Source organism: Colletotrichum scovillei (assembly GCF_011075155.1).
Source record: "Colletotrichum scovillei strain TJNH1 chromosome Unknown Contig00006, whole genome shotgun sequence".
Taxonomy (NCBI): domain Eukaryota; kingdom Fungi; phylum Ascomycota; class Sordariomycetes; order Glomerellales; family Glomerellaceae; genus Colletotrichum; species Colletotrichum scovillei.
The window spans coordinates 5372680-5400361 of NW_023336264.1; the positions used below are offsets into that span (position 1 = coordinate 5372680).

At 50.7% G+C, this 27682-nt stretch overlaps 11 protein-coding genes across 11 annotated transcripts; 3 read left to right on the top strand and 8 right to left on the bottom strand.

Annotated features, from left to right (window-relative positions):
- Positions 1-856: 856 nt before the first annotated feature.
- HER10_EVM0007198 (phytanoyl-CoA dioxygenase) lies at positions 857-1959 on the bottom strand (the record flags this gene model as incomplete). Its single annotated transcript, XM_035476762.1, has 3 exons — positions 1585-1959; positions 1053-1520; positions 857-994 (listed from the first exon to the last, which is right to left on the bottom strand). Exons 1-3 carry the CDS (start codon positions 1846-1848, stop codon positions 857-859), a joined length of 870 nt encoding a protein of 289 aa, XP_035332847.1. The 5' UTR covers positions 1849-1959.
- Positions 1960-2501: 542 nt separating this feature from the next.
- On the bottom strand, positions 2502-4124 carry HER10_EVM0007997 (amidohydrolase; the record flags this gene model as incomplete). Its single annotated transcript, XM_035477535.1, has 3 exons — positions 2502-3262; positions 3320-3372; positions 3424-4124. The coding sequence occupies 3 exons, from the start codon at positions 4122-4124 to the stop codon at positions 2502-2504; spliced, it is 1515 nt and encodes a 504-aa protein (XP_035332951.1).
- A 1637-nt stretch (positions 4125-5761) lies between these two features.
- Positions 5762-8140, bottom strand: HER10_EVM0005385 (fha domain containing protein; the record flags this gene model as incomplete). The annotated part of the gene is made up of 1 exon (XM_035475006.1): positions 5762-8140. One exon carries the CDS (start codon positions 8138-8140, stop codon positions 5762-5764), a length of 2379 nt encoding a protein of 792 aa, XP_035332619.1.
- An 842-nt stretch (positions 8141-8982) lies between these two features.
- On the bottom strand, positions 8983-9852 carry HER10_EVM0012033 (uncharacterized protein). Its single transcript, XM_035481437.1, has 2 exons — positions 9555-9852; positions 8983-9497 (listed from the first exon to the last, which is right to left on the bottom strand). The coding sequence occupies exons 1-2, from the start codon at positions 9745-9747 to the stop codon at positions 9085-9087; spliced, it is 606 nt and encodes a 201-aa protein (XP_035333452.1). The 5' UTR covers positions 9748-9852; the 3' UTR covers positions 8983-9084.
- A 1760-nt stretch (positions 9853-11612) lies between these two features.
- On the top strand, positions 11613-13194 carry HER10_EVM0003487 (Rieske domain-containing protein). The gene is made up of 3 exons (XM_035473162.1): positions 11613-12548; positions 12618-12843; positions 12907-13194. The coding sequence occupies exons 1-3, from the start codon at positions 11737-11739 to the stop codon at positions 13108-13110; spliced, it is 1242 nt and encodes a 413-aa protein (XP_035332393.1). The 5' UTR covers positions 11613-11736; the 3' UTR covers positions 13111-13194.
- Positions 13195-14096: 902 nt separating this feature from the next.
- HER10_EVM0004221 (putative 2OG-Fe(II)oxygenase superfamily protein) lies at positions 14097-15477 on the top strand. Its single transcript, XM_035473873.1, has 3 exons — positions 14097-14281; positions 14358-15025; positions 15108-15477. Exons 1-3 carry the CDS (start codon positions 14245-14247, stop codon positions 15459-15461), a joined length of 1059 nt encoding a protein of 352 aa, XP_035332476.1. The 5' UTR covers positions 14097-14244; the 3' UTR covers positions 15462-15477.
- A 43-nt stretch (positions 15478-15520) lies between these two features.
- Positions 15521-16753, bottom strand: HER10_EVM0004829 (acyltransferase; the record flags this gene model as incomplete). The annotated part of the gene is made up of 2 exons (XM_035474460.1): positions 15521-15605; positions 15975-16753. 2 exons carry the CDS (start codon positions 16751-16753, stop codon positions 15521-15523), a joined length of 864 nt encoding a protein of 287 aa, XP_035332542.1.
- Positions 16754-18410: 1657 nt separating this feature from the next.
- HER10_EVM0009871 (zinc-containing alcohol dehydrogenase) lies at positions 18411-19530 on the bottom strand (the record flags this gene model as incomplete). The annotated part of the gene is made up of 2 exons (XM_035479343.1): positions 18411-19319; positions 19369-19530. The coding sequence occupies 2 exons, from the start codon at positions 19528-19530 to the stop codon at positions 18411-18413; spliced, it is 1071 nt and encodes a 356-aa protein (XP_035333161.1).
- Positions 19531-20291: 761 nt separating this feature from the next.
- Positions 20292-21120, bottom strand: HER10_EVM0001094 (cytochrome P450; the record flags this gene model as incomplete). The annotated part of the gene is made up of 1 exon (XM_035470854.1): positions 20292-21120. The coding sequence occupies exon 1, from the start codon at positions 21030-21032 to the stop codon at positions 20292-20294; it is 741 nt and encodes a 246-aa protein (XP_035332113.1). The 5' UTR covers positions 21033-21120.
- Positions 21121-22275: 1155 nt separating this feature from the next.
- On the bottom strand, positions 22276-23150 carry HER10_EVM0013086 (putative short chain dehydrogenase; the record flags this gene model as incomplete). The annotated part of the gene is made up of 3 exons (XM_035482455.1): positions 22276-22327; positions 22386-23089; positions 23142-23150. 3 exons carry the CDS (start codon positions 23148-23150, stop codon positions 22276-22278), a joined length of 765 nt encoding a protein of 254 aa, XP_035333580.1.
- A 1071-nt stretch (positions 23151-24221) lies between these two features.
- HER10_EVM0000548 (polysaccharide deacetylase) lies at positions 24222-27382 on the top strand (the record flags this gene model as incomplete). The annotated part of the gene is made up of 7 exons (XM_035470324.1): positions 24222-24247; positions 24321-24400; positions 24486-24866; positions 26741-26906; positions 26970-27022; positions 27083-27210; positions 27272-27382. 7 exons carry the CDS (start codon positions 24222-24224, stop codon positions 27380-27382), a joined length of 945 nt encoding a protein of 314 aa, XP_035332050.1.
- Positions 27383-27682: the final 300 nt, after the last annotated feature.

Genomic DNA, 27682 nt, shown 5'->3' on the forward strand with positions numbered 1-27682 from the left:
ATAATCCACTCCCATTCCGGGGGGCTCATGCACTTTTGGCAATCCAATCCCGGGACGTTCTTGCATCCCCACCAGCGTCCGCGCTTTTCCTCCGGCCAAGCATCGCCATCGGTGCAACAGGGGTGACACTGCCGCTTCTGAATTCTGCTTGTCGGCTCGAGATTCCGTTTTGGTGTAGATTTCTGTGCGACGTTGAACTTGCCGTTTTCGTAACAGCTTATTGGAGCCTTTGCGCTGCAGCAGTCGTTGATCTCAGGACAGTTCGGATCTGAATTGCTGCGGAGAACATGGGTGGCCGTGATAGTGCATGTTGGACAGGCCTTTCGAATATTGTAGAGTGTCTGTCTAGAGATGCGCGCTGGTACCTTTGCGATTTGGTCTTCCGTGGGTGCTGGCGCGGCCATTACGCCGCTTAGAAGAGCGGCGGAGATGAGTGAATAAATCTTCATGATTGAAGTGTGGGACAAAGTGAGGCTTTTGAGCTTATGGTAGCTTGATAATTGGCATGGAAAAAGGAAGAAAAGTGTTGATAACTCAAAGGTGATCACCGTCCCATTTTATAGTATTCCATCGAACCCTGGTAGACATGGTCAAAAAGGGTCCTCTGGAGCGACACATATCGAACCTCTTATTTGCGGTCAAAATAAACTTCAACCGCATACTGTTCCGTGAAACTTTTGCCTCTCTACGTTCCTCGCAGGAGCTGGAATCTCGTGCTTGCGACCGACTACCTTGATGTGTCAGTGAAAATGAGCCTCTAACTTTAGGGTTCATGGGAAGGCAGTCACTCCGGGACCATACAGGTCAGTAAACCCGTGACTCAGACTATCGTATTACCTATCTCATTATTGTAGCTTTATTCTAGGAGGTACTCCGGAGACTTCAAATCAACCCATCCCAAGTTGGGTTCCGACTGCTTCCAGCCAAGACGGTCACGCACGAGTTCCGAGTATGTCTTGACATCTTCGATCGGATAGCTTAGATATGGAATTTCCTGCATTTGCGTGAGCAATCGTACTTTGTATTAAAGGCTGAAAACTCCAGCGTCTTACCTCTTGACGGTGAACGCCGCTGCACATGAACATAATGTGCACTGTTCGACATCCCGTCTCCAGGGAATACTGTCCGGCGCCATGATACAGACTGCCCAACATAACAAACGCCTCGCCTCTCTTCAATTCCGCGTTCTCAACACCTTTTTGGCCATCTTCTCCAAAGTCAGGCTTTTCATCGCCCCACAGATGTGATCCGGGAACGATCCGGGTGGCACCGTTTGCTTCAAACGTGTCGCATTCCGGCACGAATAGACCAAGAAGCATATCGCGTCCCTTTGTGTAGTGACTGGCCTTGGCGTGCCTCGCATGATGGTTTTTGTCGTCGCGATGCAGTTTCTGTGCTCTCGCTCCCGGCTGAGAGGACATTGTGATGGAGATCGAGAGCAAAGGGTCGGACTTGTGGATGGTGGGTTCATCTCCGTACCAAAGTTCGGTCTCAAGCCCAATGAAGTGATCGGCAATTTCCTGTGAAATGTCACACCTAGTAAATAATGGGTTCATAAACTTGATAGAGATGGTATAAGCGCACCTGGTATAATGCGTCTGAGAAGAACTTCTCGCGGACAGTTTTGCTTCGACCGACGAGCCTCGTACAAGTTGCAGTCCCACCGTTCAGAGCACCAACGGTACTTCCAGATTGCGCAAGCGACGCATTGAGATACGGCTGCACTTCCTCATGCGCAGCATCAAGTGAAGCCTGGTTCGTGAAGTCCTCGATGACAACGCACCCATCCTCTTCTATTGCGCTAATGAAGGCCTGCAACCCGGCTTCTCGATGAAGTCGTTGGACCATTGAGAGGCACGACTGATTACGATGCAAGGAGCTAAACCCTTAGCAATTGCGCTGTCCGGAGACTGGGATGATATTCGGGAACACAGAGAGTTCAACACTATTGATGGGCTGGGTAACGTTGATGATGGAGTTTCTTGTGGGTTGAAGTTGTCTTAGCCTCCAGCTTCCCCTCGACTTGGCAGGCAGATAGGATGATCCCGGAAAAGATAACGCGACAGGCGGCGGGCGGAGATGAGGAGATGTAAGTGGAGACTGGCAAGGTGTCTCGCGTCATCTAAACCGCCCGGTATCCCGCCGGCGCATCATCTCGGCATCAAGGAACCGACGACTCTAGATCCTCAAAAGTGGACTACATAGCTTGAATGTTCATGATAGACTCTGATGCAACATCAAATATTTCAAACCTACCAAAATGTGAGTAAAGTATGTATTGTGCATGTAAGTTTGGAACTTCAGGAGGTGAGTTGAACGGTATGGCAACGGGTTAATTCATCTTATCTATTATTATCAAATACACTTAAGCTTCATTAAGCGCTTTTTCGTAACTCGCAAATACTACATTAATATCATTGGCTTTATTAAGGCACGCTCTTAAACCTTTGGAACGCAGGCTTGGCATATCTGATTTCAGCCTGTTACCGCGGCACCGGTATTCAAATAAACGTGGTACCGTATCCACTTTCACCTCCGGGCAGGACATCGACCGAAAGAGGAGCTTCATAGGGAGCTTCCGAGCTGCTGAACTCTCCCTCGAGAGCTGAGAATGGGATATCCCTCCAAGTCCGCTGGATCTTCCTTGCGCTCTCCAGGAACCGCGTCTTGACATCCGCGTAGTCAGGCACCACCAGCTTGTGGTCTTTCTTGACAAACTTGCCGTCCACCAGGACGTGCTCGACATCGGCGACGCTAGCGTGTAGAATTACAGCAGCAACAGGGTCAACCCAGCCGAGGAGGGCGGGACTCTCGCCATCCCAGACAACCACGTCGGCTTTGGCGCCTTCGGATATGACACCCAGATCCGGGCGGCGAAGAGCAAGTCCGCCATTTCTCGTAGCGAGGAGGAAGGCTTGGTTGACAGTCATCGGCGTGCTGGTAGGCACGCGCCAGTTTGCGAGGACTTGCTGATAGAGCAGGCGGCGGGTGCTCTGAAGCCACAGGCGGGCTTGCGTAAGGATATCGGTTGAGAAAGTGAAGTGAGTGTCGACACCGAGGGAGCCTTGATCTTGGATCAGGTGGCTGTGAGGATGTGTGTGACCGTAATGCATCTCCGATTCTGGCGTGATCGAGATGTACTGGTTGGTGGAGCGGAGGAGTGATGCGCCCTTGTAGGTGAGGAACGACGCGTGCGAAAAGACGACCGGAATGCTGGTATTGAGTACTCCGATAGCATGGACATCTTCTGGACTGTTGGTGTCTATGAAGTGTTCAATATGAGAGCTGTACAATTATGTGATTAGGGTCAAAAACTTACTTCCCCAAGGGCCCTGCAGACTATGCGTTGTAATCACCGAAACATTGAACTCTCTGCCGCCTGTTAGAATGACTTTCACTGTCAACTTGTGTTAAACGACGTACTTGGCAAGACCGACAACTGCAGTGATATCCGCGAGAACACCATCGGTCCCAAAAAAGTCGCACGCCACTCCCAAGGTGGTAGGAGTACCGTCAAACTCGGCTTTGGTCGCGATGCTTCTGAAGTTTTCCAGCTGCTCCGAGATGGTATAGTTAGTGACGTTGTGGAAGGCGTACGACCAGAAGACTCTCGCGCCGCTGTCGATGCTGCCCTTCAACCCCGCCTCTGAAGTCTCATCAGACCAAGTGTGGTGGGCGTGATCAAGCGTCGTCGTGACACCGGCATTGAGGGCCTCGTAGAGACCCGCGAGCTGGCCAATGTAGACATCGTCGGCACTCAGAAGGCCGGCGGCAGCGTACTCGCCGTAGCGCGTGAAATACTCCGCAAGTGAAGTATTCGAGGCGATGGTCCTGAAAGCTGTTTGCCAACCGTGGCGGTGGGTGTCAACGAAGCCCGGTGTGATGATCTTGTTCGTGACATCGATGACTTCCGTGTCGTTGGATGATTGTGGCAAGGGTTGATCAGAGGTGTAGATGGAAGTGATGCGGTCGTCCGTGATGAGAAGGGAGCCGTTGCGGATGACGTTCAGGTATTTGTTTGACTCGTCGAAGCCAATAATCGTACCGCCACGAAGAAGTACTGAAGACGCATTTGCGAGGGCGACAAACCCGGCGACGGCCGCTGCCAGGCTGATGGAAGGCATTTCTCAAGTTATCAGCCAGTCGAGCGAGCTTGAGTCTTTCGTATGCTGCCTCTAGGAAATCTTCCACGGCAGCGCAGGCGCGGCTTTTAAAGTAAGTATAAGTTACATCGCGTTTATCTCGCTATCTCACGCCCACCATCATCGCGATTCAAGAGTTGAGCAAGAAAAGCCAGTTCCAGGAAAAAGTCCGACTTGGCAATCTGAGAGGTGGAATCCATTATGGATTATTTGCGTTAAAGGAACGGGAAGCCGCGAAACTATGGGACTTTTGGATTAGGGTTCTCCTAAGTTCGGCCCTCGATCATGGAGTTCCGTAATGCCGTGCGCCCCTCCCACTCAACCTAATGGCGGCCGACTTTGGCTCGCGTAACGTGCTGAAGAATAGCTGGCAATGCCGTCATGGAGTCTGAAATCTGGAGACTAGAGAGGAACCACTTTTGCGTGGATCGCGGGCCCATACTCTCCCAGCGGACGCTACTCCGACTGGGAAATGTGGATGTATCTCAATTTCTAGCGTCGTGGTTCGGAGAGGTCGGAAGTTGTCATCGTGAAAGGCCCTTCCTTAACGGATGCTTGGCTTAGGCTAGAATGAAGGTATCTTAGATGACCCCCACAGCTGTCAGTGCTGACACAAAGACTCCTTATTTTTCAGCTTCTCGTTCTCGGCCGGGTAATTAAACTGAATGTTCAACCGACGGGTTGACGACAGGATTTAGCCAGCAACTAATGGAACCGGACCCGCTTCGGCAGTTCGCGGGCCCCACTCCGGACCCCGGGTCGGGGCCTTTGCGAACGGGTCACTCCAGATTCAACCTTCACAATGCCGGGACAGGGGCACATGGTCAGACCATCATAACCTGGTGACTTGGTGGGTAGCTTATTTGCACGCAACTACGTCTTCTGCGCCTCGAAAGACTCCTGAAGTGATTCAGATTTGGACTGTCCTCTACCCACCGAAGCTCTAAGAGAGAAGCATGTGATTGCCAGCGGTATCAAAATAGCGTAGTTCATCACCGTCTTCTATCCCCAGTTCAAGTTGACATAGAGGCATAAGTGTCTTTCCGGATGCTCGTGTCCCTCTGTTTCTCTGGCTATAGCGGAGCGGGCAAGAAGTGGGTTTTGAGTCATGGTGGAGCCTAATACCCAAGGGTTCGGCCAGAGGACGTACGGATTTTCGGAATTATGCGGACATACCGCTTCTTGGACATCCAGATCTCACCGATCGTTGGTAATACTAAAGCATTGGACACTCGTACTTTCTGGCATGATTCATGGAGATTCCTTCGAAGTCGTCCGAGGAAACAAAGTCGCGAGGCCGAGCAAGCTAAGGCGCCATCTTGCTTGCAAGTCATCCATCCGTGATGGAGTAGGGGTTTTCCTTGCGCATCGACATTGGTAGAGAAATCTATTTGATTTCTTCGTAGATTTCACTTAAGGATAGACGATTTCAAATCTAGTTGGTTTCAGTGACAAAATCGCAATGTAACCAATTCTCGCCAATGTACTCTTTGAAAGTTCAGGCACAAGAGCATAGCAAAAGTTCAGATTATGTTGCCTCTACATGCCTGCGATATGATTCCGACGATCATGGCTATTTAACAGCACGCATACGGGTGGAATATTCTCCCCTCCAGCTATCAATCCCCGTCGACACGAAATAGTGCCAACGACATTGCATCGGCCAAAACGGCGCGGCCCGGACGCTGACTCACACTAAGCAATCTTCCCAACGATATTTCACCACCCATAGATGGTGAGCGTGGCCGTGAAGATGGCATACCATCTAGCTCGTTAGGCACAGCTAGTGTCCGCTCTGAAGGGCCTGGTGACATGCCTCCTCGATTGGCGTTGCTTCTCCGTAATGTTGACTCTGAGCGGCTTAGTGCAGCATTATCAGGCGTTGGCGATAGGAACTGTGCCGACGGCGAAACGGCTCTAGGCGGAAGCAGGGCTGCACCGCGCGGGGCCTCGAATCGTGATGTAGACTGTGGCCGTCCTCGATCTCCACGGGACGGAGAACGCTTTTGCGAGTCTCGGCCGACCTCGTCTCGCAATAGCCCCCAAATGCCCTGAAGCCATCTTTGCTTCTCTTCTGGCTTCATTGAACGGAGAGGGAGAACTTCGGCACCGCCCATTTCTCGTGTTGGCCACGGGAAGCTGACTGCCATCTCCCTCAACGTTGCAGAGTCCATCTGTCGTAGTACTATCCGAAGTTGGGGCTCGACGTTAGCCACAGGACCAAAGGCCCAGTCGCCTCTCTGTTCAAGTCGTTCCGCAATCTGAGTCATGGCACCCACAAGCCATTCGATTGCAACGTTGTCCGGGACCGTGTTTGCCTTGCTGAGTAGCCAGCCCAAGGTCTCTGGTGTACCGGACTGATTAAGTATTGGGATACTGCGCTTGTCATGCTCGCGGTTCTGCAACTTCATGATGAAGTTATTGTACTGATTCATAGCGGTAAGAGGCAGCCCAACGAATTTGCCCCCATTGAGCGCATGGACAATTTCGTCTCCCAGCGCGATGCCTGACTTGACACCACTGTTGAGACCACGGCCTGGCCAAAAGTGGACTGTCATAGCAGCATCTCCCGCCACTGCAACGAGGGCATGTGGCCGATTGATCGCGCCCGAGTCACAAGGCGGCAGATACTGGATACCCTCTCGTACAGCCTGGACCACAATTGGAATCCGGACGACATTGATGACCTCGCTTTCTTTGAAGCCGAAGAGCTTGAGGCCGTCAGAAATTGACCTCCACAATGAACTCTCTCTGTCTTCTGAAGGTGCAAAGACCTGATTCTCTGTGAAGCCTTTCGGTATAGTCCCATCGAGGTTTCGGAGACAGCCAGGATATCCAAAGGTGACTGGCTGACCATCCTTGGCGAGCATCTTGTGCCACTCTTCCTCTGTGAGTTGCATGTTGAGGTAACCACGTCCATCGTAGTCACTAGCGTTCAGGAGATACCGAGTCTGACCCAGAGTCAAGAAGACATTCAGGGGTTGCGACCATGGCAAACCGGCCGGCCGATCAAATGCGAGACCCAGGGCATAACTTCGCCCACGCTCATTTTCGTATCCGTGGAAATACGATTTGCGGACCCACGATGCAGCTCCATCGGCTCCCAGAAGAACATGGAAGTCGCCAATCTTTGCCATATCTTCATGCGTCACACCTTCCGCGTGCAGGTGAATGAGATCCTGAAATTCGGCGGCGTGACATCTCCGGAGAAGACGATCCTCGACTTTGCGGATCTGTATATTGGCCGAGCCCGGCCAGACTCGTTCTGGACGACCTTCAAACAATGCCTGCTGAGTAGCTTTACTCATCAACGTCGTGACCGATTCTTGCAGCGTGACAACCTGATCACGACGCCTGGCTGTCGAGGGGTAGTCGATGTAAGGACCCCTCGGGCCATCTTTGACGACCCACCGCCTTTCGTAGACGTGAACTTGAATTTTCCCAGCGCCCTTCTCGGCGAGAGATATTGCTGATGCTAGCGCTGTTGGCCCACCGCCCACAATGGCGACCTTGAGACGACCGGAGGGATACTTGTAGACGATACCATCTGGTGGCGGAGGCTCAATGCTTCTTGCCATCGTTGGATCGAAGTAAAAGTCCATAATAAGCTTCGTTTTGTCCGAATATATGAACTCCGGCACCCTGGCTTTCAACAGCATAAACCGTATGCATTGCAGAAGAGGCGTCGCCGCAAAGCTGGCGTGGCGATTTCCAAAGATCCTCATCTGTACTGCAAGAGCTAGCGCCGGTATCGTCCGATTTTCGTGGTTCATAACAATTGATTGCAGCTCCTGGCTCGTGAATGGGTCAGGATTCATCTTCGCAAATCGCATGAGGAATATTCTGGCTCGTTCCAGCTCCGTTCGATTATCGCCGAACCCATCGCTGCCCCATGCCTCTTCGTAGAGCTTTGGAAAGATGATTTCTTCGTGGGAATACACCCTCACTTGGCTTGAGCTCCGTGGGCGGAAGCCCGCGGGAGACAAGCCTCCGGGCATAGCGGCAAATTCAAAGGCGAGTATGACGGGAAGCTTTTGTGGCAAGTTTGTGAGACACCTTCCAGGAATATGTCAAAGAACGGACGGATGAAAGGGATCAAGTACTTAAGGGTCTGACAGAAGGCCCTTTCTAATAGGCTACACCGCGTGCGGATGATAGGCTGCACCTGTAAGATTGACACGAGCCATTGTTACCATCCTGGTAACCGAATGGTGTGGCTACGGGCGTTGGATAAGTGTATCGACGAAGGATTCCGCCTAGAACCAATTGAAAATAAACGCCAACTAAAATGTGAGTCAGATTTAAGGGCCAAGTCTTATTAAAGAACGGTTTCTAGCAGTCCGGTGCACCGCAGCGAATCTGGGGAACCGACCCGAAACGGAAATTTGGCCAATTAGTAGCTCAGAAGGTAAGAAGATATGGGAGGAAGCCTTATCCAAGAAAGGCTATGAATGTGAGATCTGTGGACCACCAATCTTCACGACTAAGTAGCTACATCTTTTCTATAGATCAAGAAACTTCGATGAGCCCAACCCACTAGATGGAGCATCTTAGTGCGTTTAGTCTCGGGTCCGGGCTCCAGCCACACATCACGTTGGTCTCACGTGGACGCGAGATCAAGAGGTCACACGTTGAAAGATAATCAACGGGGTTTTGTCGCAACAATGCACGAGCTATAATGGATATGTGTCCTGGGAGGCTGCAATGCCTGAATCTGCTGTCTATGGAATGATTGCAGGGACAGTCCAAATTGTATGTACTTAATTATGCGATTAAAACTATGTAAAAATCAGTGACTCTGCCAAGAACATCTCTATTAATACCTTATTATGAGTCAAATCCCTGCTTTTGCTCCTGGAAATTTGTGTTCGTACATATTGACAAGATCAATCCACTGACCATGGATATCAAAGACAGCAACTGTGTCTTCCCAAATTTTAATCTACACTCTGTGCAGCCAGTGCTCAACCTTGTGTTGCGGGCTCATCTTCTTCTTATGGGAATGCTTATGCCTGTTGTCGTAGATTGTCTTCGCCTCCCCGGTTCTGGGATCCGGAACCATAACCTTGACGTTGTTCTTGGTGTCCACGTCGATGATGGCAGGTATTAGAACACTGGAGCTCGCGGCTGGAAATGACTCTTCGTCGCTTGCATCGTGGGAAAAGTCAGATCCTGCTGTCGGCTGGTCTTCTCGCGGTGCTGAGTTGGACGGATAACGGAACGTGTACGTGAATGCAGTTGCTGGATTCGGACTTGTCTTGATGGGTTGTTGATAGTAGGACATCCGTGGCATTGGTTGCATGTAGTTGTAACTGCGATACGTTGGCGAGCGCGAAAAGTCCCACTCAATATCTCCTACTACTTTGTCAGAAATAAGGGTCGATGATTTGGTGGAAGAGACTCAAAACAAACCTGTGGCGCTCATTCGGCTTCTGTAGTAAAATCCCCTGCCCTCAGCATCGCGGACCCATGATGACCAAGGGCCGGGACTTGGGGCTGCATAGTATTCTTCATAGGCTGCTCCTGCATTGGAAGTATCTGCTGGCAACTCTCGAGTAGGACTACTGTTCCGAGAGCCTTTGGTGGCATGCTTTCGGTGCGTCATGTTGTCGTCTAAAGCTGATTGGTCTGAATTCTTGTGGTGAAATACCTTACGCCAGGCTCTTAGGCGGTTTCTTCGCGGAAAAGAAGGCCTCGTCAGAAGGGGAACGGGTTCTTATAATAGCCAAATATCAAACGCCCCCGAAATCATCCGGTCCTTAATGACTCAAGAGCACAACAGCGCCCCTACATGAGAGTCACAATGCGAAATGGAACAACAAGCCGACTTGGCCGTCGTGGAGGGTCAGATCAGGCAAGGCAACCTTGGGCTGGAACCGGGCAGTGAAACCACGCGTCTGGCTCGATCTGGTCTCGTCCATTGGCGAATCACCGCGCAAGGCAGTCAGATCTCAACAATTTAGGCATTGTTAAGGGTTGAGCCACACTGTTCGCCAAATCAAAGGCGCTCTCAAGTCCAACCGTCCAGACAAAGCCGCTGCACTGCCTGCATCATGACATATTGCAACCTTTACCAACAATCTGTGGCTCGACTCAGCGGTGGCTCACGAGACCGAGCTGCAGCCTGCTTCAGGCTTTCTTCAGGGGTCATATGACAGGTCGACGCGAGCTTCTGTCAGCGTTTCCATCCGCATTGCTTACATATAAGGAGAGTTGGTGCCACAGCGAATCATATTAGCTTGACGTATTGGACGCGGGCGAACCATCGAGCCTGGCGGCCCAATTCGAATGTCATTCTGCCTGATGCCACAAAACGGCTTCTGTCGCAGAACTTGGCTAAGTTGAGCCTGCGAGAGGCAGCCTGTGGTACCAATTTCAAATTTATGGAATTCCAATACGGGTCGGGCATTTCAGGCTGCACCGCCCGCATCCGACTTTGTGCACGTGTTCGCAGATCGGAGGATAGAAGTTTTCAGTTTTTCAGAGGGAGCGACGGGCTTTTTTCCATCCAATCAAAGAAGTCTTCCTAATGTTTGAAGTGGCAAGAATGCAGAGACTGTGCTCCAAGTCTGGTGGTGCTGTTCTTGGGTCGTTTGGGCAAAGAGCAGGGGGCATTTTGGTGGCAATGATCTCCCTTAAGTAGATGCCTTGAATTCTGATGAGAGTTGAGTGCTGGAGCTTCATATCAATGTCGTATGCTTCGAGCGAGTCCACGTATGAGACCAGTCTTTACCTAAGTGCAATCCACAGAGTCGCGTTCTAAGATCATTGCAAGTAACCTAGTACTGTGTCACGCGGAAAGTACTTCTAGAAGCACCATGGGACTTAGATGGGCCGTCTAACTGTGCATCGGTAGGAACTTGCATGTAGTTACTCCCGTGTACCACATCTTTTCACGACTTGGATTCAAAAGAAGTATTTGATAGTCTTAGTAGTGGGGTAGCAGTAGTAGTCTCAGATTACCTTATGGAAATGGTAGAGCCCCAATCCAGACATAATCGAGGTCACCAGTCTTGCGCACATCATATCGCCATATTCGCTTAGACACGGCTTCCCCTTTCCCAAGCTGGTGCCGGCGACCAATATGATCTCTTCGTTATTTATCATATGTGTCAACTCACCATTTTTAACTGAAATAGGTAAAAATACTCTATCACTATCTGCCACATTGACGATACCCCGCGCGTTTGGGTGGCCCTCGTAAATGAATTCCGGCGCCCGACCTGCTCCGACTTGCCTTTATCGGATCTATAGGCCTCTTATCAACACCCGGATGCTTGTGTCCGGCCCCCTCAGTCTAATAGCCACCAACCCCACCCCCATTCTCAACAGCATTATCAAGCAACTCACGAAAGCATCTTCCCCACCTCTGATAAATACGGATTAGACTAATTCTTGGCCTAAAGTCATACGTCCGAATTGCGGTCTTAAAGTAGCAGAGGCCATCAAACATGAAGGCGCGAGGGGAGACGGGATTAGAGATGCAGTACCCATAGTTTTCAGACTGTGATCCCAATCAAAGACTTCGTTGCAACAGCTCTTTGCGTTTTCTATACCAAGTACCCACAATTCATTGCATCTCTGCCCCAACGACATGTTGCGTTTCCTTGGGTTCTCTTCGGCGAGTAACGACGCCAAGCCAGAGCCTTCAAGAAGTCTTCCAGCTTCGTGGTACAGGTCCCCAGAACTGCATCAGCTCGAGAGAAGAGCAATTATATCAAGGAAGTGGATTCTGGTGACACACTCGCTACGCTTCAAGCAGGCGGGCGAATTTGTCTCCTTCGTCTACGCCGACTTCCCTTTCTTCCTCGTCCAAGACCGCGATGGCAATATCAACGGTTTTCACAATGTGTGCCGCCACCGAGCATACCCTGTCGTGGAGAAGAAGTCTGGCAAGGCGAGTATTCTGAGCTGCAAGTACCACGGCTGGTCATACGGGTTCAAGGGCAATCTTGCCAAAGCGCCGAGATTTGATACGGTAACCGGCTTCGACAAGAGCCAAAATGGCCTTCTCCCAATCCACGTTCGCGTGGATCCCGCTGGCTTCATTTGGGTTAACCTCCAAGCAGGCGAACCAGACGTCAAGTGGGAAGACGAGTTTGGCGGTGTCTACCAGAAGCCGCGGATGCAAAACTTTGACTTTGCAGGAGGCTACAAGTACGATCACGTCTGGGACATGGAGTTGGAGGCCAACTGGAAGGCCGTCATTGAGAATTACAACGAGTGCTACCATTGCCCAACATCACACCCCTTGATTGCGGGAGTGTCGGACTTGACGAAGTATCAAGTAAAGCCAAGTGGAGGTTGCTTGGAGCACGAGATCATCAACAAAAAGGCTCAAGATGAGGAAGACGAGTTTCGACGCTCGATCACCTTCTTTTATCCCTCAACTTCAGTGACGATCACGTAAGTCACCTTACAAAGCGAATCAAGGTTTACAAATTACAAAAAAGCAGAGACTGACGAAATCCGTAGTCAGAACTTCTTCTACATCCAGCGAATGATTCCAATCAGCGCAACCAAGACCCGAATTGAGAACGAGGTGTATCGCTCTCACGATTCCACCGATGCCGAGTTCGCCGCCATCAATGCGTTCTACAAGCAGGTGCTAGAGGAAGACCGAGAGTTGTGCATTGGCGCACAGGAAAACCTCAGTGCTGGCGTCTTTATTAGCGGCGAGCTACATCCAGAGAAAGAGAGGGTACGGCAGCGAACTCTTGATACCCCCCCAACACTATAGTCCAATACTGACACATTCGCTCAGGGCCCGATTCATTTTCAAAATACGGTTCGAGAGGAGGTGATGAAGCACCGGCAAAAGGAGTTGGAGCAAGGAGGCCGAGAAATCTGGCCAGCCACGCCCAACCTACTCGGCCAGACAGGGACAGGGAAATTGAACGAAGACGAAGCTTTCTGCTCGGAACTCGAGAAAGCTAACTGCGGTGGCCGAGAGGAACTAGCCTGGTGAGCCGTACGCTCTGTTGGTGCATGCGATTGGCAATATCGGGACGGCCTGGCTGTACGGAATACGATGTATGATGGCATATGGAACTTTCAGCGTTGGTTTAACCTCATGACTTTCCTAGCATCTAGTTTCCTATCCTTCCAAACTAAATTGCAACCTGGCTCTCTACGACAATGTTTCTTTCCTATGGCCGGCTTGGTGACTTGCTTGTGATGCAGCGGTGAGATTTGAGCTATGGCAGCGAGATCATCGACGTGCATGTATTTCAGTTCTTGCTGCAGCCTGTAGCAAAGTACTACGAGCCCTGGTCCCACGAAACATTGGCGAAGATCAAGCCGCCAGCTGGGTGACTAGGGGTTTGTGTTAAGCTGAAGCTCACTCACCACATGACTCCAGAAAGACTACCACCAAGAGTGGGGTTCCAAGCATGCACAGCATGGAAAATCACGACTGCGATTTGTTGCACTTCACGGCTCTCGTCGAACCACCAATCCATCTTTACTGCAACATGTTTGCAAGACCGAGCCGCATGACGATCAACATGCTCGTGCTATTACCTCCGATCCTCTCAAGGAACTCTTCGCATAAGTATGCATATGCAAGAGTATTCGGTGGGGTCTGCAAAGGAGCTATCTTGGAGTTGATCTTATCTATCCGTAGCATGAGGGGAAAGTGGGTTTTCCGGCGGGGGAGAGATTGAAGGCCGAGAACGGAACGCCATCCGCGGCGAGTAATCTACCTTAGTGTGACCAACGCTTATCAGCGAGTAGGGTGGTGTCAATATCGAGCTGTCGAACTTACAATCGGACGATGCCGTGAGACGGTGCGACTACACCAGATGCTATCATTGCACCCCACTCTTCAAAGGTCCAGTCTGGGCGAGCATGAGCCGAGACGCGAGGAGAGAGGGGTGGGTGGCCTTGAGGCTTACATGAATTGAGCGTGTAGGGTTCTAAGCGTCTCATGAAGCAACTTCAACTATATCAGCAAAGATCTGTTGCGACAGAATTGAGTGATACTCTAGAGACACTTGAAACCAGCACTCATAAGCTTGCGATCAGCCAACATCATAGCATCAGATCAAGGTATTTTCAAAGACGATACCATCTTCCTTCTGGCAATACTCCACAAAGCAACATGGCAGCGCTCGAAATCCCAATCATTGATTTCTCTGGTGAGTCTACAAAAGACCTCTTGCTGCTGCAGCCGAAAAGGGTTAGCTGGGTTCTAACAGTGATATCCACTCGTAGGTTTCTACTCTGAGGACCCTCTGCAGAAACAAAAGGTCGTAGACCAAGTGCGTGACAGCTGCCTGTACAATGGCTTCTTCCAGATAGTTGGCCACTCGGTGCCTCTGGCGCAGCAGAAGGCTGCCATGGGCGGTGCCAAGAAGTTCTTTGCCATGCCTCTCGAAGAAAAGCAAAAAGTCGCTAAGGAGAACACGACATGGAACCGCGGCTACGAGATGCTAAGGTCACAGATCCTCGAGGAGGGAACTCAACCAGAACTCAAGGAAGGCTTCTACATTGGTGCCGAGATCCCAGAGGACCACCCTTACTTCATCAACAAGAAGCTCAACAGCGGACCGAACCAGTGGCCCGAGGGTCTGGGTAGCGACCTGCAGAGCTTCAGGGATTCCTCGATGGAGTACTACTCTTCGGCTCTCAAACTCGCTTCGGATCTCATGCGGGTCATTGCACTATCATTGGACCTGGAGGAGTCCTACTTTTCCAAATTCATGGATGGAGCTGTTGCGACAATGAGACTTCTGCACTACCCGTCTCAACCCAAGGATGCGGACGAGAAGTTGACTCGCGGAATCGGTGCCCACACCGACTTCGGTGCCATTACCATGCTGCTTCAGGATGAGGTCGACGGCCTGCAGGTATGGGACAAGAAGAACGAGACATGGATCGACGTAAGTGGAAACCCCACTCCCCACTACCGAGCACCACTCTTGATCACTTCGTATTTCATTAATACTAATCAGCCGCTCTTAGGTCCCACCAACGGAAGGTGCCTTTGTTGTAAACTTGGGCAATCTCATGGCAAGATGGACCAACGAGTTGTACAAGAGCAACATTCACAGGGTTATCAACAAGTCTGGCCAGGAGCGCTACTCAATCCCCGTTTTCGTTTCTGGCAACCCAGACTACCTGGTTGAATGCATCCCCACTTGCAAGTCAGCGACGCAGCCAGCCAAGTTTGGACCGGTCACGGTTGAGCAAGCAGTCTCTGCTTCGTATGCAGAGTCGTATGGGAGGGCACAATTGTACAAACAGGGTCTGGAGCAAGCCACGGCCAACAAGGTAAAGGCTCAGGAGGCTCAACCAGCGCGAATTGCTGTTGCTTGAAGCGTCACTGTTAGAGGATCATGTAAACAAATTTTCAAAAGCATGTAGCAATGTGTGATTTAAAGAGATTTGAGATAAGGATCTTGAAATAAGAACCATTGATGGCAATGCTGAGATCTCACAAAGAAAACATTATGTCTAGTTCTGTTTCCCCAAGTCTACGATACACCAAGCCTCTTGGCTAGCCAATGTGAGAATGTCACGGATTTCTGATCAACAAGCCGCCAGTGAAGGTCCCCGAGAACTATGATCGACAGCATAGCGATAACGAAAAGCGTGCTCCACGAGACGATCAAGCTGTACCCAGCTGCCAACATCTTGAGCTTCAGACCATAACTGAGGAAATTCTTACCGCAGCCCCAATGCACCAAGTAGAAACTGAAACTGACTTCTCCCAGGTACAGTACTGGCTTCGTATTGAGAACGCGCTGCAAGACAGGCAGGTTCTCCAAAACTAGAACCAGAGCCACGGCACACGTGCCTTGGAAAAATGGGTGCACACCAAAGCCAAACGTGTTGAAGCCAGTAAACCACGAATAGATAGGGGCTTGGGTGGCATCGCCATGCATCGGCCAGCAGCCCAAGAAGATAATGGGCACAAGCAGCAGCCATGATGTGACGGTGACGACCGTACGAACCATTTTTGGTAACTCTGGCAGCTTCGCCCGGAAAAGTCGGAAATCGGCGATGAACATTCCTGCGATAAACAGACAGTTGGTTGCTCTTTGAAGGTTGAAGGAGTAGATGAGAAGTAAGATAGTGGCTGGCAATCGCACCATGGGTGACATCCTGATGAAAGCCATACAAGCCAGGAAGACAAGCAACGATCCTTGGTACTCGGCTGCCAGAGTCCAACCCTGAGGCATGACAGTGTTGGCCGAGCCGGAGGTGATGATGGTTATCAATGTGGTCCAGACGTAATACACATGGCTCCAGAAGCCATCGGCAACAGGTCCCATAGGCTCGGTGCTGTTGAGGGCATAAAATGCGCTGAAGGGAACCAAAGCGGTAGAGACCGCGATGATAGGTATGGTCGGGAGGAAGAGTCGGAACGGACGCCGGAAGATGCTAGATGGAAAAGAACTGATGGGGTTGGGGCCTTGCCCGCCTGGCGCGCTTTGGGCTGCATAAGACTTGCTCAAGGGCCCATACGTGAGAGCAAAGCCGCTGATGACGAAGAAAACCGACACCATGAAGACTCCGCTATGTATGAGGCGGATGAACGGGAGCTGGACCACATAGACACTTTCTTCGCTGTCGCCCCAAGCGCGGTGAATGAGCGGATACTGCATGATACCATTGTTAGTCAAATTGATTCAAAGTAAAGCTTCAAACAAGTCAGGTAGTAGATGACTGCCGGCGCTTGAATCTGAACAAAGGTGCGGCTGGGCGGGAAGAGCTCTTCATCGCTTACATCTCCGTCTATCGTGTGTTGAAGGGCCACAATGAGTGACGCGATGCCGCGAAGGCCATTTAGATACGATGTTTTGTTCGGAGCTGGGATTATCGAGTTCTCCGTGGCATGGCCAAAAATGCGAGCGATGTAAGATGGCACCAGCAACCAGAAGAAGGCCTTTGGACTCATAGGGCGCCAGCTGGTCGAAAGTCTTGAAAAGGGCGATGATCTCCCTGATGATTCTGCCATTGGCAGGTCTGTCGATGAGCCCGCATCATTGCCTTGAAGCAAGCCGTAATGCGATTCCCCAGCCCGGACTCCGGAAAACCAATCCCGTACCCTTTCAAGCGGCTGCTTGAGCATGGGATGGGCCGCCTCCGGATCCTCAAGCTTCATGTTCTCCATCTTCGCTATGTGGAAGATATGCCAACAAAAGTAGAGACTAATGGACCTTTTTGCGCACAAGTTCTTGATTGTGTGCAAGGTAATGTTGAATCGTGGGGAAAAGACTGAGGATTAAAGACCCGAAAGGTGATGATAAGACTTGAAAGCGAGGCTTAAAGTATAAAGGTCACAAGAGTTTCCCGACTTAGACACGGGGCGCAGGGTGCACTTTCTGCATGCCACGATGTTTCACTTGAAGCTTCTCCAAATGCTAGGGGGTTTTACTGCCCTGCGCCACTTGTCTGAGTTGGAAAACTGTCGAGGGCCTCACACTCAAAGTTTCTCAGCCGTTATACCTTTTTAGGTCATTCTTTCGTATCTTCTTGGAGCTTTATCACCGCTCAAGGGAGAAGCCAATCTGGTCCGGTCCTCAGCCCCAACTACTGGGGAATGCCCTCATTGAGACCTGACCTGATCAATTGGAAAAGCATATAATAAGGATGCGCGCTTGTCAACTTTCGCATTCTCTGGATATTCTCAACATGTTCGGACGGAATGCATACTTTCCTTGGGCATGCCAAGACGGCGACTTTCCGAGTGTGAGAAATGTGCGATCCCGGTTAGTGAGACCACACCCGCGAGCACCACGAACACCATGTACCCGGTCAACTTTCTTACGACGGCAAATACAGACTTCCTGTCATCTACCATTAGCCGATCGGGTTACACCGAAGTCGCGACAGAGCTACCGACGGTCACACCAAACGTGGTGGATTTCCTAGTGTTGTTGTCGCGTCGTACACGGTACTGTTCTGGTCGGAGCGGAGAATGCAGAAGTCTTACATTTCTTTCATGTGTCTTAGCGAATTGACTGCCATTGATGCGGAAGCAGACATCTTTTTTCGCGTTCTTCTACTGATTCCGTTTGACAGCTTCACAGATGGAAGGGATATCCCTTCATGTTTTGAGTTGAGTTCGTGTCTGGCGCATTTTAAGCCCAACGGCAACAATCCGTGTAGAACTCTCATACAGCAATGGCCGGCGTTCATGTGGGATTTCAGGGAAATCGTATTCCGAGGACAATCGAAGCTTGTCAAATAATTCAGGATTCTATCAGGACCTGGAAACAGATTGCGCCTATTTATACTTGAACTCGGCCAGTGCACACATCAGTGGTCAATTTTGATAATAACTTTGGAGAAGTGCTTCTTCTCCTTCAATCGCGCATAAGCAGCCTTTGCCTCCGCGAGCTCAAAAACCTTGTCATCGATAACCGGTTTGACGTTCTTCTCTTCGATAAAACGGACCATATCTCGGAATTGTGCCCGACTTCCCAAGATCACGCCCCTGACAATGCATGGACGCATGAGAGCAGCCAGCATGGGCACAACCTCGGCTTTGCCTCCGACCAAGCCTGCAGAGACAACCACACCGTTCGTCTTCACCGCGGTGAGCGATTGAGACAGTGAGTCGTTGCCGGCGACATCGACAACGATGTCGAAGCCAGCCTGGTTCGGAGTGAGGTTCCTTGTCTTGACACCCCAGTCCTCGGGGTTTTCTCGATAGCTGATCGTGTGGCTCGCGCCGAGTGCCTTCAGCCTCTCCTCCTTTTCTGCGGACGAAGTCGTAGCGACGACGGTAGCTCCAGCAGCGACCGCCAGTTGAAGTGCGGCAATGCTCACACCACCTGTTCCTTGGACGAGCACCCATGTACCGGAGCGAGGTTCTCTGTCTTTGAGGCCGAAGAGTGCATTCCATGCCGTGAGGCCGCTGCAAGTCAAAGTTGCAGCTTCCGACCAGCCGAGAGACTTAGGCACATGAACAAGCCCGGTTTCTGTGAATATGCCTTCTGATTGTAGAGTTCCATCGATAGTCTGCCCAAGACCCTCTACAATGTCTTGGTAAATCGGCAGCTCATCATCCCCGCAACGTTCGGCATGTTTAGGAGCTAGGTGAGTGACGACATGGTCGCCGGTCTTGAAGGCCGTTACGGCACTGCCAATCGCTTTGACAATGCCTGCACCATCAGAACCAGGCACGACGTGTTGTCGAATAACGCCGGCGGTGGCTGCCGTACCCTGTATGACTGTAAGAACATGGATGTCCGCAGTGCTGAAATCCACTTACCTTCGTATCTGCGATTGCGAGTTCGCGATAGTTCAAGCTGGCACTGTGTAGCTCCACCAGGACCTCGTGAGCTGCCAGTCTATCGGCCTGCGGTACGTTTTCCTCGTACTTGAGGCCTGTCTCAAAGCCGCTCTGGCCAGTCAAGATCCACCTGCGAGACATGGAGGGCTGGGGATTTGAGAGTGGTGAATAGGGAAGATATGGCTTCTGGGCTGTGGTTCCTTACTTCCTAGGCGGAAGATGTGTATGGATGCGAGATCTTTGCTCTACAAGTAATAGTGACAGTGAGCGAATTCCTGGCCGGCCCGTCGTTTTGGCCCTGCGTGGTTTTAACGGTTTTGCTAGCTGTGGGGGCCAACTCATAGGAGATCCAGCTTCGCATAGTTGCAGCATCATGGTCCCATATTCGCCCGCTTTTTCGTCCGGGTTTCGTCCGCTTTGGTCCGTATGTCCGTGTCAAGGCGTAAAACTGGGGCCGTGAAGCCGGTCCCCGGGCTCGGGCGACTCGGGCCAATACAAACGACTCGCGTTGAAATATTAGCCGGTATGGTCAAAGCATCCTTAGCATCCTTAGTCTATATAGGATATTTGATGCAGGGCGTCACTGACTTGATGTCAAAAATTTGCGGTCAGTTGCCCCGGTCTTATTTCCGTCAGAAAGTTCGGTCAAGGGTTTTGCGGCGGATTAGCAGGACGTCTTGCGTTCGTTATTAACAAGTGTATGGCTGTACAGTCCATCTCCCGGACCTTGTTCAAGTCCTTTCGGTTCCAGATCAGCTTGGATGTTAATGCAAACTCGATTGGCTTTTGGACCCGCTCGCCTCTATAACATAGCTTGAAAATGAGAGGTGCTGGATTGTCCCTGAGCCTAACACCAAGATATTCCGAATTCGCCCTGGTGACGTTGCTGTTACCAGTTTACACTACGACGAATCCCATATCAGCTCAATAGCATGCCCAGGAACCTTTGAGTTGAACCACTCATCAACAATGATCCCATCCTTCATCAGCCCTGTTGTTCTAGCCCCATCCAGCACCCCAGATATACCGAGTGCCCTGACTGCCCAGAAGAGCTCACTTGAAGCAAGGTTCCGAGCAATACACTGCCGCGGCCCGAGTCCAAACGGGATGGCATCGCGTAGCATTTCCTCGCTAGGTTCAAGCCATCGTTCTGGCTGGAAATGATGCGGATTTGGGAAGACAGCCTCGTTGAAATGCAGGCTAAATGGTGCGCATCCGATCCAAGTTCCGCCTGGGAACTCAAAGCTCGCAGTCTCTCCAGAAGGCATCTTAGTCGTGAATGAAAATCCGTTGGGCGGCACAACGCGGGGAAGACGAGTCGGGTTTGCCATGGACATTCGGAGACCCTCGCGTACCACGCCACGTAAGTAGGGAAGAGTTTGCGGGTCGGCTTGCGATGCCTCTGGCGATGCAAGCTCGTCTTTGAGCTTCTGATAAATCGAAGGCGACTGTGCCAAATGCCAGCAAATAGCACCAAAATTCATGCCGGTGCTGTCTGTGCCGGCAAACATCAAATCCATACACTGAACAGCAGCTTCTTCTTTGCTGATGCCAGCTCGCAATAAACGAGCCTGGTACGTTTGATCTTTCTCCAGATCCGCCTCGGTGACGACCTGATCGCAGAACTTTGTAACGAGTTTCATGGACTCGTCGACCTTCTGATCCGGAAACACCTTCGGGAGAGTCCACTCGAGGGCGTGAAAGATCCAATTCGGAAGCAAGAAGAATCGTCCAACTGCGACAAAGGTGTCCACGAACTCGCTGGCAGAGAGGCTACTTGAGTCGCTGGTGTTCCTGCTTGCCTCCAGCTCCGCAATACCTCCATATGTCTTGCCTAGGAGATATTCCGTCACTGCATCAAGAGCTAGACATCTGCCCATGTTAAGCATGTTGACGGGCTTGCCGGAAGCCGCTTCATTTTCGATATGCGCCATCAATCTTTCGACGCAGGATCTCAGTATTTGGTCGCCTTCCTTTCGGATAAAGGCCGGGCTGAACATGCTGACAACAGCCTTTGATCTAACGGCCCGGTGTGCAGGATCTAGCGCTGAAAAGATGGTCGGGTGACCGTCAAAGTCGAAATTGCTATAGCATGATGTTTTCAGGAACCCGCCTTTCTCAGAGTAGATCGGTGCAAGAGCCGCGCCGTCGCTAATGTCAACGTCGTTGGGGCCGATTCGGACGACTGGACCATGAATTTGGTGCAGGGCTTCGACCGAGGTCGTCTCATCCCCCGCATATGAATGGTACCACAGCCATAATGGAGAGATTGTTGCTTTCCATGGTCCCGGAACTTTGCGTAGTGGGTGGAGGAAGATGTTGAAGAAGAAGTAGATGGAAAGCGTAGCCAATGGAGCAACGAGTAAGATTTTTAGCGATTCTTCGGCGGCAATGGCCAACAGGTCGGCGAAAAGGCCCATTGCCTGGAAGTTGCGATCAAGTCTAGGAACCCGGATATCAGTGACAAATGGCGGCTTGAAAAAGGTCGGGAGGTGAGGATGACAATTATTTGTAAACTAGGTACGATGATTCGTTACATTGATGAGTCAGATACAGACGTCATGACAGTTGAAGAGATCATATGCAGGCCAACGGCACGTGACGCTACTAGAGATAAGCATGCAGTTGTAGTAATAGTGATGGAACTGCATTACAGACGTCTCAAAGAGGCAATAAATATTCAAACACTACATCTGCGCCCGATTGGGTATCGTCCATGACTGAGTTATGGTTTCGCATATTATTTACTTACAAGGTTGTAGCTGAATGACTCAATTGTTATGAAACTACTTCCCGACATTGTTATATACTGGTCAATATAAATCACCTGAACTCGTAGAAAGACGAATTTGGCTTTACGTTCAAATTAAGCTTAGAAAAGTCTATTTACCACTTGGTCACGCCACCATCAACCAAGATATCGCTTCCCTGGCAGTATCTGTCCAAGTGTTAGCAACTATAGTTGTACATGAGTGTTCATCAAAGGTCCAACTTACTTGCTGGCATCGCTCGCTAAGAAGACACAGGCACCCTTGATATCGTCAGGCTCCGCTACCCTGCCGTTCATGATTTCGTCTTTCCACCCCTCAAGGAGATCAGGAAAGGGAGCCGTCATTTCTGTCCGCACATAGCCAGGCGAGATGGAGTTAACACGAATCCCGTACTTGTTCAGCTCGGCAGCAATTGGAGCGACCATCGCTCGTACTGCTCCCTTTGTACCGCAATACGCAGTGGATCGTTGGGAGCGAATGGCCATGTACGATGCGATACTTGCAACAAAGATTATGCTTCCGCACTTAGTGCCGTTGGCGATCATTGCCTTCGCGGCCATCTTTGCTGAAAAGTAGAGGCCCTTGCAGTTTACTCCATACAGCCTGTCAAAGTCGGCTTCTTCAGTATCCAGGAACTCAACGTTCTTGTTCACGCCGGCGCAAGCGACAAAGATGTCGAGCTTGCCATCAAAGTCGGCTGCCACAGCAGCAAACGCCTTCTCCAAGCTGGAGATAGACGTTACGTCGACGACATATGCTTTTGCTTTGACTCCGTTCGCAGAAGACAGTTGCTCAAAAGCAGATGGCTCCGGGTCTATCAGGTCAAAAATGGCAACGTCTGCCCCGGCCTCGGCAAGACCTTGTGCGAATGCCAAGCCACAACCTCGGCCACCGCCAGTGACTACGGCAACCCGGCCTTTGAGTGAAAACTTCACCTATCAATATTGACTAGCTCGAAATGGTACACAGTTTCTGACATACCTTGGACATCTCAATGTTAACGGATGGCTGTACGGCTCATACAAGTTTCAATAAGCAAAGAAGATTGGGACTTTGTAAGGATTCCAATGACGTTTCTAAAGTCGGAATAGGGCCTCGGGGTGCGTGAGATGAGATCGCGTATAGGTATTGACAACTAAACTTGCAACGAGCTGGGAATGTTCATGGATTCAGTGCCGTTCTGGTGACACTATCAGCGAATTACTTAAGATCGCGGTTGTTCCCGTTCCACAACTATCACTGCACTGTTAGCTTGCCGAGTGTTCAACCCGATCGCAAATCCAACCCCCATTCTAGCGCCTAGCATCGGCGCAGGTACGTATACGCTTGCAAGGGGTTGCCGCCGAACCCCATCCTACGCTTCAAGTGTCGCTGCACTGTAACAACGCCAACCTTCACTCTCCATGCGTCAAATTATGCTCGCAATCTCGAGTTCCAGTAGTCGCCTTCCTGAAGTACGCGGGGCTAACGAAAGCAGACGGCCATCTTTCGCCTATCTTTGCTGCGAGATACGGAAAGCTGTTTGGGTATGAAGAATGGGAACATTCAAAAGTGGAAAATGGGGAAGTCAAGGGTGGAAGTGGGGGCGGGGTCGATCAGTTGAACAACGATAATGCAGAAGTGGAAAAACCAACAGCCAGAGATGCTCAAGCAGTGTGACCAGGATGGAATCCAATTAGAGCATCAACTGGTGGAGGCATCCGTACGTCTAGAAGCCGCAGGACACACACTGGAGATCAAGAATGGGGAGACTTGAGACGGTGCCGCGTCGATAAGCGTAGATGCAGTTGAATTAACGGGGAACTGGCAAGTTATTGTGGAGACGTTTCCTGCCTGCAGGGAAGCTTCCACAGGCTTGAGCTTTGGTGCCTCCGAGTTGGTCTGGATATCAAAGTAATGACAGGTGGTGCTTCATGAGATATCTGGAGTGATACAGGCTAAAGAAGCTCTTAGCATAAAGTCTACCTTCAAGTACAGAGTGTTTAGGTGATACACAGAGACATATTCACCACTTCCACTTACTCAATCATACCCCAAGACAATCTTTTATCAGTACTTACGATGGGAAAGAAGAAGGTTCTCGTCTGGTGAGTGGTCCCTCGAGCAAGACACGGTAGTGCTGTCACATATGCATGCGTACTAACCTGCCCGTTACCGTAGCTACGGTGTGGATATCGACGCCGTTGCCGGCTGGCTCGGGTCATATGGTGGTGAAGACAGTACTAGTGACATCAGTCGAGGTTAGTTGCAATCATGGAGGGTCTTCGTCGTCAAGTCTCACCACCAGCTGGAGCTTACACCACTGACCTTGCGACGCTTGAACAGGTCTATGGGCTGGAACCATTGGTACACGTCGACTCTTGAAGCTGTTTGAAAAGTACAACATCAAAGCGTCTTGGTTCATTCCTGGCCACTCCTTGGAGACGTTCCCAGAAGAATGCGCCATGGTGCGGGATGCAGGCCACGAGATCGGCCTGCACGGATACAGCCACGAGAACCCTGTCGACATGACGCTAGAGCAGCAGCGCGACGTTCTGGACAAAACGTGGAAGATGCTCACAGAGTTTTGCGGCAAGCCGCCCAAGGGCAGCGTTGCCCCGTGGTGGGAGACGAGCGAAGAAGGTACTGAGCTGATGCTGAGCTACGGTATCGAGTATGATCACTCCATGTCGCACCACGACTGCCAAGCATATTGGTTGAGGACTGGTGACAGCTGGACCAAGATCGATTAAGTCAAACCCCCCACTTCCCGGCACCCCCCTGTTTCTGGCACCCACAAAAACGCGAAAATCCACCACAACGCAATGCCCAACCTTTTATCACACAACATTTTCAATTCGAGTCCAAATGGGCTCATTTTTGCACATACCTTCTTCTATATCTAATGCCTCAATATACCGAAGATCAGCTTCGTCAGGCTCTCGAGGACATCTCAAACGGCAAGAGTCAAAGAGAGCCTCATTGGGTATGGGATACCACGATCAACCCTCCAACTACGTCTCCAAGGTGGTCAGACTAGGAAAGTGGCTTTTGCTGACTGGCAGAGGCTGTCTCCTGACCAGGAGAGTAAGCTGGCACAATGGGTTCGCATTCAGGCTTCGCTGGGCCTCGCACCAACGCACCAACAGGTGAAGGAATTCGCAGAGCGAGTTCTGGCTGCTGCTGGGGATACCAAACCATTAGGAAAGGCTGGATCTATGCCTTCGTGAGAAGGAACCCTATCATTAAGGTTCAGAGAAGTCGTTCCATCGATTCTAGACGCGTTAATGGGGCATCTACTGAGGTCATTAGGAACTGGTTTAAGTTCCTTGCTATCCCTGAGATCAAGGACATCAAACCAGCCAACAGATATAATATGGATGAGACTGGCATCCTCGAGGGTCAGGAGCTAATGGGTTAGTGCTGGGCATGGCTGAGACGACGTCTGTTCGCAAGAAACAACCTGGGTCGAGGGCATGGGTCTCTATCATTGAGTGTATCTCAGCCTTGGGTAGGGCACTTCGTCCTCTTATCATTTTCAAGGGAAGACGGTCCAACAACAGTGGTTTCCATTACATCTGGTTCCATACGATGGGTGGGAGTTTACAGCAACAGATAATGGCTGGACTACAGACTTAACTGCCATTGAATGGTTAGAGAAGGTGTTTATCCCACAGACTATGCCCGAGGCTGAGGGCGAGGCTCGACTGTTGATTGTGGATGGGCATGGGAGTCATACGACGACAGACTTCATGTGGAATTGCTATATTAACAATATCCATTTACTGTTCTTACCACCACACTCCTCTCATGTCCTCCAGCCACTTGATCTGTCTTCAGCCCTGTTAAGTCAGCCTATCGGAAGGAGCTCGGTTACTTGTCTCAATGGAACGACTCTACCATTATAGGTAAAAGGAACTTCCTGGACTGTTACCAGAAGGCTCGACTTGCTGGTCTATCAGTCTCGAACATCAGAAGTGGTTGGAAGTGGACTGGTCTACACCCTGTAGCGATGGTTAAGCCCCTGATGAACCCTATGGTATTACCTGAGCCTTCTGCTAAGCCCACCACACAAACCAACCAGTCGGGGCAAAAAGCGATGCCATAATGGTCAACAAACTACCCTGTTGAGCCATGGGATTCTGCTTCCTCTGCAGTGGTCTGGTCGACACCCAGGAAGCTGGCAGAGCTCAGCGGTCAACTGCACTTATACACCCAACTCGACAATGATACCAGCACTCAACGGCTGCTGTTCAGGAAGGTGAAAAAAGGCTTCACAGAGCAGGCCTGGCAACTGGCAGCTGCCCAGCAGCAGCTGGCTCACCTGAGAGGCTCAAGTTACCAACGCTGCAGTTAGGAAGAGGAAGACTGTTCGATCCCAACACGAAGTTTGCGAACATCAGGGATATCCATCGGGCTCAAATCGAAGCGGGTGAAAAGGAGGTTATTACGGCTGAATCCAGCGACTCTGAATGCCCTAGTGAGGCTGGCAGTTGTATTGTAGTGGGTGTGGTTGAGGATCAATAGTTAATAGTAATGAGGAGGTTGGGTTGTGATCCCATCGTTTTTGTGGGTGCCAGAAACAGGGGGGTGCCAGGAAGTGGGGGGTTTGACTTATACCAAAAAGGCAGAGGAATGGATGAAGCCTTTGGTAAAGGGCAAAGAGACGGGGTTGGTCGAGATTCCCGGGTCTTGGTACATTGATGACCTTCCACCAATGATGTTTATGAAGAACTCTGCAAACTCACACGGTTGGGTGAACCCAAGGTAAGTCTTTGAGTTACATTCATGTGGATTATGAGGGCGCTGGCTGATCTTGCCTTCCAACAGGGATGTTGAAGACATCTGGCGAGACCACTTCGACTACTTTTACCGAGAATATGGTAAGCTGAGGGACTCCCTGCTGGACGAATAAGTCTTCGTGAACTGATCCTTGTTCAAAGATGAGTTCATCTTCCCAATGACCATCCATCCCGATGTTTCGGGTCGGCCTCACGTGCTACTCATGCACGAGCGGATCATTGAGCACATCAATAAGCACGAAGGCGTTGAGTGGGTGACCATGGGCGAGGTAGGTTCCACCCCCACTCTTTATTGTGTAGGAGCTTATGCTGATGCTCATGTGTCAACAGATGAGTGACTATTTCAAGTCCAAGAACCCTGCCCCTGAAGGTGGCTTAATGCCTGCCAGCCAGGAAGAGGTCATGAAGAAGTACGAGGAATGGAAGAAGACACAATCATAGATTCACGTAGCCTCATAAATGACACATTTGAAAGAATCAAGTTAGTGCCAAATTGCTTCTTCGTGGATGATACGCAATGTAACAAAATTCCTGATGACTTGTGATTAGAAGCATCGAGTCCAATTTCCTAGCGACAACGCATTGGTTTGACCGCTGATTGAACTATTGACTCTTGAGACTGACTAATTACCTAGCAGGCACCTATCATAGCATGGGGAAGGCTCGGCTGAAATTAAAGCACATATTCTCGCGCTGAAACACGATTGCTCATTGTCCGTGCTCACGGCTTTGTCCGTCGGT

What these genes read in the sequence shown, in the direction of transcription:
- HER10_EVM0004221 (XM_035473873.1), top strand. Translation starts at nt 14,245, where the DNA reads ATGGCAGCGCTCGAAATCCCAATCATTGATTTCTCTG. An exon ending in CCCAATCATTGATTTCTCTG is followed by an intron (nt 14,282 to 14,357) that starts GTGAGTCTACAA and finishes ATCCACTCGTAG; the next exon opens with GTTTCTACTCTGAGGACCCT. An exon ending in AGAACGAGACATGGATCGAC is followed by an intron (nt 15,026 to 15,107) that starts GTAAGTGGAAAC and finishes AGCCGCTCTTAG; the next exon opens with GTCCCACCAACGGAAGGTGC.
- HER10_EVM0012033 (XM_035481437.1), bottom strand. Translation starts at nt 9,747, where the DNA reads ATGACGCACCGAAAGCATGCCACCAAAGGCTCTCGGAACAGTAGTCCT. An exon ending in AAGCCGAATGAGCGCCACAG is followed by an intron (nt 9,498 to 9,554) that starts GTTTGTTTTGAG and finishes ACAAAGTAGTAG; the next exon opens with GAGATATTGAGTGGGACTTT.
- HER10_EVM0003487 (XM_035473162.1), top strand. Translation starts at nt 11,737, where the DNA reads ATGTTGCGTTTCCTTGGGTTCTCTTCGGCGAGTAACGACGCCAAGCCA. An exon ending in TCAACTTCAGTGACGATCAC is followed by an intron (nt 12,549 to 12,617) that starts GTAAGTCACCTT and finishes CGAAATCCGTAG; the next exon opens with TCAGAACTTCTTCTACATCC. An exon ending in TACATCCAGAGAAAGAGAGG is followed by an intron (nt 12,844 to 12,906) that starts GTACGGCAGCGA and finishes ACATTCGCTCAG; the next exon opens with GGCCCGATTCATTTTCAAAA.